Source organism: Argopecten irradians, chromosome 13, assembly GCF_041381155.1.
Source record: "Argopecten irradians isolate NY chromosome 13, Ai_NY, whole genome shotgun sequence".
In the NCBI taxonomy this organism is placed as follows: Eukaryota; Metazoa; Mollusca; class Bivalvia; order Pectinida; family Pectinidae; genus Argopecten; species Argopecten irradians.
This window is the reverse complement of record NC_091146.1, coordinates 27251792-27261195: the sequence shown is the minus strand read 5'-3', so window position 1 is coordinate 27261195 and position 9404 is coordinate 27251792. Positions and strand designations below refer to the sequence as shown.

Here is a 9404-nt window from a genome sequence, read left to right as displayed (position 1 = left end):
GTAGTGTTTGATAAATCCAAAAATGACCGCCATTTTAAAATCCAAGATGAATTAAAGTTTTCTCCGTATTTCACTCTGTAAGATAAGTAAAAGCTAAACTGTTGATATATATGAGATGGTCTGTAATTCATGTGAACTTAAGTATTAGTTATACATCATATAAGAAAGAAAGGATACAACGCTTAGTTCAAATATGTTTCCTTAGAAGGTGTTCGTCTCCAAAATACACACTCAAGTCGACCAAAATGCATTATGGACCAAGGCATGGCATATCAACAAATCAGTTAAAATCTGAATTGTTTATATTTTGTTAAAATGTGGAATGAAATGTATGCACCTTACCAGTTATGCATACAATTAAATAAGCGAGTTTTCCTAATGTATCAAATGGTCTCTATCTAGATTATAAAATTAATAAATATATACTGTAATTAAAGCAATGCATTCTAAAATGGTTGAAAATAGAAACGAGTTCATTACGTGATATAACATAAACGTGTATAATGCCTGTGAATGTTGTATCTTGAAGTGTAAGGAAATAATATATATGTGGTTTTAATAGGCCTAAAATACCAATCGACCGCGCCCCCCCCCCCCCCCCCCCCCCCGTGCGTTGCGTTTGCGTTTCGTCAACCGGATGTACTTCTTTTCGTTTTGATTGGGAATTGTTAGTTGCGCATGTGCAAGTAAAAACTAAAAATGGAGTCAACTGCCGGTGTAGCACTAAACCTATTTCACTGTATGTTCCAAAACATTTGAAACTTAAATTATATAGAATATATAACAGGGTGCAGGTTTTCTAATAATTTTAATCATGGACTCGGGACCCAGAAGTTACTGTACATTTAATTTGTACATGTACATGTACATGTACTGTACAAGATATGTGTCAAATAACCATTGAATTTGTCATTTGTTAGATATCCATCCTATACGGTGTGTACACTGTCATCTGCATCAAACAAATAACTAGACAGCAAAAATACACTATAATATGATAATGAATAATAATAGTGCTGCATACTCATTTCAATGACAGCCCGTACACTGTTAGCTCCAGTATGTATTAATAATGCGTGGTCATATGTATACACGTGTTACAAGTCATCGATTTATAGATACATAAACATTGTCACCCAACCTGAAGTAACTGTTTGGGAATAAAATACACACGTTAAAAATAAACCTTACCCAATTTGGCTTTGCTCCGTGCTCCAGCATCACCTTAACGATATCTACGTTTCCAGAACCTATTGCGTCATACATGGCCTGAAATTATAACAATGTTTTATGGCTTAATTGTATGTTATTGTCATTAATTTATTTAGGTTTTTTATCTTATTTCCCTAACTTTATTATAAACATATATCATTGTATGATCAGTAAAAATCGTAACAATTTTTCATAAATATACATGTCTTACCATATCATATGACATATGAGCTATTTATATTACCAAGACCATATATTTGTAAGCATTGGTGTAACTATTTTTCAACTTTATCGGGATTTGAAAGAAAAAGTCTACGTGATGGATTCTCACAAAAGTTTTTAAACAAAATTTAGTTTATACCATCATGAAGTTTAAATTATAGTAACACCAATGCTTGTACTTAATTGTCCAGTCTACTTGATAAAAAAGATAACTTTAAACATACGGTTTGATTATTTTCCCATAAATTATAAGTTTTTCAAATTAATAAGCAATGACGTCATCAAAACATCGGGTTTGCCATCCTTGGATTTGTTTTCTTCATAGTAGTATGAAGAAAAAAAATTGCCTATCAGAAAGTCTGATTTACAATGTAGTATAAAAGCAAATAATTGTTTTAGCATTTTTGGAAAGACGTCATCGTTATAATGCTATCTATTAGCCCGGAACCTAATATGGTAGCGCGGACAAAAGTATACTTTATCAAATTATTAACATTATGGATTTCGTTACGTTAGCAATGCAAGTTTTACTAATCAGAAGTATTGATTGTAAGAGATCACTGTGATATATTCAAACGCGGTAAATATTTGTATCATTTTCTCACAATAATTTAACTCTATGGCACCCAAACATGAATATTCTGTCATCCTATTTAATAACCATAGTACACTGAATGGATCAACTTGAAAACCATAGAAATGTCTGATCTCGGAATGCGGCATGGCTGTACCTTTTCAAACCACTCTCGGGTCCATGTACTCGATCCATGAACAAAGACTGGTAATCAAAAGTTAGTAAATCGAATTCCTGTTACAAGATCAGAATTATGTGATCTTAATTGGAGCACATCGTAGAATGCATTAGATGTTAAACATAAAGAATGTTGCACTAGGGCTAGTAGAAACTTACACCTATAAGTCATATCGACTTATATAGGTTTAAAACAATGGTTTGACGATATTGAAAACTTTTGAATTGACATGGATGCTACAAGTAAGAACAATCCAATTTTAAAGACGAATGGTGTAAAGGTTGTTTACACAGGGATTTTCTTACCAATTAGAATTATACAAATGTACCACGATTGTATGCACAAATTATACTCTAGACCAATACGTATTTTAATCGAACCCGTAAATAGAAGGGAACGATTACAATAATTACATATAACGTTTTAGAAACCCTTCAGTTTTTATATATTGCCGTTTCGGATTTAAGTCGATTGACATCATTTGTCCTTCATTTTATATTGATATCGAGATCAAGCTTTATCATCGGACACCAGGGATGGGCATCTATAGTTCAGTTTGTTTCGTTGGCAAATCGATATTATATACCTTAAAGTAGTTAAATTATTTCGTTTTTATGATACTGTTCCAATGAAACGATCAACGATAACTCATTGTACGAGTTATCAAGATGGTTTATCACCCTTCTCTTATTTACTCTTAGTTATGTCTTTCAATATGTATGTAATAATTAAAGATGCTCCACCGCCGACAAATGGTGTTTTTTCACAATCAAAATTAGGAGAAGACGATTTAGTATTTTTCTCCAGTTACAAAATTTACTTATTTACACCATTATCACCATTGAGAAGTTTAAGCATCTAATTTAACTTCAAGTTAAAAATATGAAAAATAATTAATTGCATCCCGGAAAAATTCCGTGGCACTAAACCCTATATGGAATGAAGTACTAATTGCGCATGCACCAAAGGCAAGATGAATAATTTTATATCATTTTTGTGTTAATTAGACATATATATATACACGATAATACACCAATTATTGTTCAAATATTTAATATTATTTATGCTCTGTCGGCGGTGGAGCATCTTTCAGGAATAGGTTTTTATTTTGTTGAGGTTATGAGAGTATAATGATAATGGAGCACGTGTAAATTATGTAACCCCGGCGAAACTGGTTACATAAAATTTACACGGGCTCCATTATCATTATACCCTCATAACTTCAACAAAATAAAAATCTCTTCCTTATATTTACAGTTTTTCACGCAAATGTATATAATTTATTCTCGCGGCAGTTGCATATTTTTTATTAAAATACCCATATTTTTTTCTCTCCCGTCATCGTCAACGAATGAGATTAAACAGCTGATTGGAGTCGACTCATTCATATGTTCCCACCACAAGTGGGGTCATGACCACATGTTGCTACGCCATCGGCTATTCCCGTAACAATAGAATCGCGGTACGTGTCGTGCTATCAATATATACTGATAATGATAATACTAGAAAGCATGGTTATTGAGTCTATGTCAGTACAAACTGTAAATATATGTAAATAGTTTATATATCTATTAGAGAAGATCCACAAAACAATTATAAGACTTGTTCACATGAGAGCGTGGGGAGGGGTATATCATCCGCTTGAGTGACATCAATGTTATCTGGACGGAAGTAGGTGTTAATGTACCAGTTTTGCACTGCTTATATCGTGGTGGAGGTTGCAGTTATCAAAAATATCGCTGACAAATCATTCTTCATTCTATGACCACGTGTATAACTGCCTTCTTGTAATTAACTAGAGTATATCAACTTTCATCTGATACGAAATAGCTCTGTTGATCAATTTTAGACGCTGTTTGTTTGTTTGTATTGATTAAGGATAGTTATGCTGCCATATATTCTATAATTTATGTCAAGTTAAGTATTAGTTATACATTATCAATTAAGAAAGAAAGGATACAACGCTTAGTTCAAACATGTTTCCTTAGAAGCTGTTCGTCTCCAAATAACACACTCAAATCGGCCAAAATGCATTCTGGACCTAGGTATGGCCCAACAAAAAACCAGTTAAAATCTCCATTGTTTATATTTTGTTAAAATCTGGAATGAAATGTATACACCTTACGAGGTATGCATACAGTTCAATAAGTGAGTTTGCCTCGTTTATTAAATAGTCTCTATATAGAATATAAAATTAATAAATATATACTATTAATTATAGAAATGTATTCTAAAATGGTTGAAAATGGAAACGAGTTTATTACATGGTGAAAGATAAACGTGTCTTATGCCTGAGAATGTTGTATCTGTAAGTGTAGGGAAATAATATATATGTGAGTTTAATAGGCCTAAAATACCAATCGACCGCGCACCTCCACGAATGGATCATAATTCCTGTAAGCGTTTTTTTCAGGTCACAGAATCTCTGAAACTTTGTTTTAATTGTTTGCTACCGCAATGTCTTATATATTTCAGAAATCGGATAATGCACAGAATAGGATCACTTTACGGTAGACGTTGGGTATTATTGTTCATGTGTTTCATAGTGAATCTCTCAGACTTGACATGCGTGTTATACATGAGACACTGGTGTACTTGGTTAACATTCTGAGCTTTGTTCATACCTCGGCCATTCTTCCATAATTATCGTAGTATATGAATTAAGTAAGAAATACATTTTAATGTCAAACTTCCATGGATTCTTTAAGATTCATCTATTCCGTTATTTGGTGCAGAATGATCATGAATTCGACATGACTAAATCATTCCCGAAATAACCATCATCGAAGACATCCCAGTGGGCACACGACGTGGAATCAACGTTGATTATTAGTTGAATTTAAGTAGCGACGTCGCCGACTAAATAAAAACGTCTGTCCGACCTCTAAAACCGGACGTCATAATTCCGACCAGCAACAAACTGCCACCCGACGTCTTAAATATTACGTCGTAAATCCGAACATTAAAAAACGTCTATCCGACATCTAAAATCCTACGTCAATATTCCGACCAGTATAAAACTTCTAGATCGATGTCCAAAATCTGACGTTGTATGTAGTTGGGGTTATGACATCATATTTATAAGCTAATTGTCCTAAACAAAAATTAAAGCGATTTAAAGAAACTGTGACAATTTGCATATATTATATTTTTTCCTGGTGGTTATTATCTTTATCTAAAAATGAAAATAATGTCTTTGTTAAAAAATCCGGAAAACGACATCGTGCGACAAACCTAAAAACCCCATTAATATTTTAAAACATGGCAAACAATTACTGAATGGGATATTTTTGATATATATGTGACTTTTTCCTTAAATGAACACATTTTTATCTTGTCTATACATTTATTTATCAAAGCAAATTTAGGAGGTGTACGTCGGGGTTACAGAAATTAATTTAGTGACAAAAGGTAAATACGTATAATTAATGTTATAAATTTATGTTACCCTGCATGGATTTGCAGGTGTAAATTATATAACTCATAATAATTTAGCAACAGAAATTATTTTTGGCAAGTGCATATATACTTTAAAATTATATAAATGAACAAATTATGCCTTTTTTATGTTTAATGCTGCATGGCCATGCTATATATGATTTAACCTACCGGCATATAGAAGTTCTACAAAAAATAACGGGCTTCATTAAATTAGCAACAGTAAACATTTTATAACGGTAATGTAAGTCAGTGGTGTGCAGCCTAAAAGCCGTCTGCTGAAAAGGGAGATAATCAGTGGTACCCGGATGTTGAGCGCCCTCTTCATCACGTAAACTGAATCGCAGAAACATTTCTCCGTCTTATTCAGGTAAGTTTACTAGTAGAATGATATTTTTAACAATATATGGTTTGTCAAGAGCATGTTAGAGATGTCCGTCTGTCAAAGTGAGTTATTATTTTGAGTTCTAGCACGATGATTTAGTTGTCATTTAAAGTTTATAAAATGGTCAGTCTGATGTACTAAATTCAGGCTCCCGCCATTCAAAAGCGGCATGGTGATGACGTCAACAATATCCTTTTCTGATATCTCAGATCGGAATCAGTAAGGTTAAACGTTATTATATGTATGTATTATAGTTTACCTGTTTCTTTTTTATCGTTATGAATGCCATGATCAATGTATACCGCTGGATTTGAGAGTTAGCCTGGAACAACTTTTATATTGTCATTCGAGTTGTTTCCCATGGCACATGTTCATCAAATTGAACAGGTTTGTAAACAATTATGCATGATAAGTTCTTTTATGATATACTCGTTCAGTTTGTGGTTTTTGTATACATTGGTTTATAAAAAAGAAACCCAATGTTTGTAAATATCATCATCTTGTCAAAGGTTTTTTTTCTTCTATTTATTCAGACTTTGCACCTTTCAAATGATGGAGGAGAATGCATCTTAAAGACTGTGTAAAAATATAATGGGAAGGTAAGTTGAAAAAATACACATGAATAGATACCCGTATCATTAAAAGTAATCCTTGTTATTGGTCTGTCTAAATTAACTGAACAAAACATCCATTTTAGCTAATTTTACTAAAGTGTTCATTCATATATTGATATTTACACATACAAAACATAGAGTATTTGGGAATTTGAAAACAAGGTTAAAGCTTGTATAAATTCCTCACATCCCTTTTCTTTAAGATCAGTTACTTTATTCTAACCACAGAAATCTATACGTAACATTTGTTTGTATGAATACCAATCCCATGATCTAATTTGAATTTGTTTTATTTCAGACTGAAGCGATGTCTGCATTCAATATGAAAGGAAAGAAGGGGAATTTGTCTTTCCAAATCCCAAATCTGTATTCAATCCATGCATCTAATGTTGGAAATCGTTTTGAGGAAAATACCAAAGGGAATCGGTGTATGTTAAAGTAAATTAAGATGTGAAGTTTAATTAGAAGAAATTTTAAAATACAAGATTACGGCTAAAATATGCTGTATTGGCTTTTATTTAGGCAAATGTGTATTTAAATTTCTTTGAATGTGTTTCTCTGTGTATACCTGGTTTTCATGTACATGTATATGTATTTACATCTTTTAAAAATAAATCAACTCTATAAATACATTTTCATTGAATTAAAAGATGATTTTTGTTTGAATTTCAGAATGTGCACTTAAAACTCCTACTATAAGTAGCCAGAAAACAATAAACACTAAACAAATGCCACCTGTCTTAGATATGCCCTGGATAGGCGTGACCGCCAAAATGCAAAAATTAGCATACAAAAAATACTGAAATAAATTAAAAGTTACATTTTATCTAGATATATTGTTTTTAATAGCATATATCCCTATCATGTTTGTATGAAACATATTGTTTCATATAAAATGATAAAGATAATGCTTTGGACGCTATAGAAAAAAAACATCAGACGTCGGGTTTATGACGTCTAATCAACATTGGATTTCTGACTTCAATTCCACGTCGGGTTTATCACGTCTAGGAAACTTTCATTTTCAACCAACATTCAACTTTTTTACAACGTCAGGATATGACGTGGATTCAACGTGGATACAATGTCATGTGCTCGCTGGGATAGGTCTCAATTTAGGATGTGACACGGTTGTGACCAAGGATATACAAATATAGTTAAAACATGGATGTATAATTAGGGCTTTTCACTATTTGTGAAAAGACCTATTGTTTTCGTTAAGTTTCTTATTAGGGCTTTTCACTATTTGTGAAAAGACCTATTGTTTTCGTTAAGTTTCTTATTCTTATTATTATTATTATTATTCCTGTTTTTGTGAACGCTCTATCGGACAAACGGTAAGACATAGGATAAAAATGATTTCAGTATGTTTAAGCCATGTAACTAAAGGTGATCCATGAACAAAATTAAGTAGGTCAAAAAATCCAATAAGGCCGCCATGACGGAAAACCTTAAAACACAAAAATTGCTCTAATTCGAAAAGTTTGAAAGCTATTTCAAATATGAGGGTATTCTATTGTAGGGAATTGACATATCTATTTTTTTCGGTTACATGTTAATACAAAATATGTCTTGTTAAAAAGCTCGCTACAGGTCAAAGTTTATCAAATGTTACTATTTTTAGATTTTTTTTTCATTTTTCAATTTTCGTCAATTTTCTTGCATTACATCGATGCAGTATCTCATTCTAAAGGTTTTGATGTCTTCAAATAAAAAATTTGTCCACTAAATAATTTTTTATGACGTAATTAATATTTAACTAAGAATTTTTTGGAAATTTCGACAATTATATTTTAAACATCTCCTCTGATTTCACCAGTCCGATTAAGCCCAAACTCACACAAGATCTTCCACTTATCACCTTGACCAATTCTTGTTAATATGGTGTTGATTTGAATTCAAATATGGCCGCAATGACGTCACTTCCTGTTTAACCTAGACAGCCATAACTCGTTAACCACTGAGTCATTTCCTTTGATTTTGTTTACATATGATGTAGAATAGCATACTGAGAAACTTTGTAATTGTACATTTTTCTCTAAAATGTCAACTTCCGGTTGATCATTGAGTCATAATGGAAATTCGCCGTTTTCGGTGAAAATCATGAAAACAGCTTCTTGTCAAGTTCTACATGGTATATAGGCTTAATATTGTGCATGAAGCATGCTTAGGTAGTTGACTATCAGTTTTGAAAAAATAAACGACCTTGACCTTCATCCGAGGTCACAGAGTGCTCATAATTTTAGAGCTATGAAAATGATCCAGTGAGCATACAGCTCATTGAGACAGCCGTAGCTCCTTAACCACACAGCAAATTTCTTTGAATTTTGGATATGTTATGTAGAATCAATTTTAATACAACTTTTCTGTAAAACCTCAACTTCCGGTTGGAATTAAGGGACAAAGTTCAAAAATGCAATTTTTCGACAAAATCATTAAAAAATCTTCTTCTCAATTTCTAGAAGGCCTAGATACCTAATATTAAGTATGAAGCATGCTTACATAAATGCCTACCAAGTTTGTTAATGTGATTGACCTTGGCCTATATCAAAAGGGCACTCGGGCTAACAATCCTAAAATCTTCAAAAGACTTATTGTAAAGTTCTGAAAGGCCTAAGACTTGGTATTGGACTTTTCGTACGCTGAAACTAAGCGCTACCAAGTGTGTTATGAATGACCTTGAACGGAGTATCTTTTAGGTGAAAAGCCCGTCAAATTGTCCCGGTGACAATTTCTAGTTATAAATGTATTTGAAGAAAAACCTCTCCTGAAAGTGAACCT

At 32.5% G+C, this 9404-nt stretch overlaps 1 protein-coding gene and 1 long non-coding RNA gene across 6 annotated transcripts in view; one reads left to right on the top strand and one right to left on the bottom strand.

Moving 5' to 3' along the window:
• Positions 1-620: 620 nt before the first annotated feature.
• The window catches only part of LOC138306001 (cyclin-dependent kinase 4 inhibitor B-like), a 637657-nt gene continuing 628873 nt past the window's right edge, over positions 621-9404 (bottom strand). For all 5 annotated transcript variants that reach the window (XR_011205754.1, XM_069246314.1, XM_069246315.1 and 2 more), the window contains one exon: positions 621-1269. Coding sequence is in view for 4 of the 5 variants with exons in the window: in XM_069246314.1 (XP_069102415.1) it covers positions 1105-1269 (165 nt within the window). In the remaining variant the exon portion in view is untranslated. The remainder of the gene's footprint in view (positions 1270-9404) is intronic.
• Positions 5943-7528, top strand: LOC138306021 (uncharacterized). Its single transcript, XR_011205762.1, has 4 exons — positions 5943-5994; positions 6543-6608; positions 6922-7051; positions 7296-7528. It is a non-coding gene; the product is annotated as an uncharacterized lncRNA (long non-coding RNA).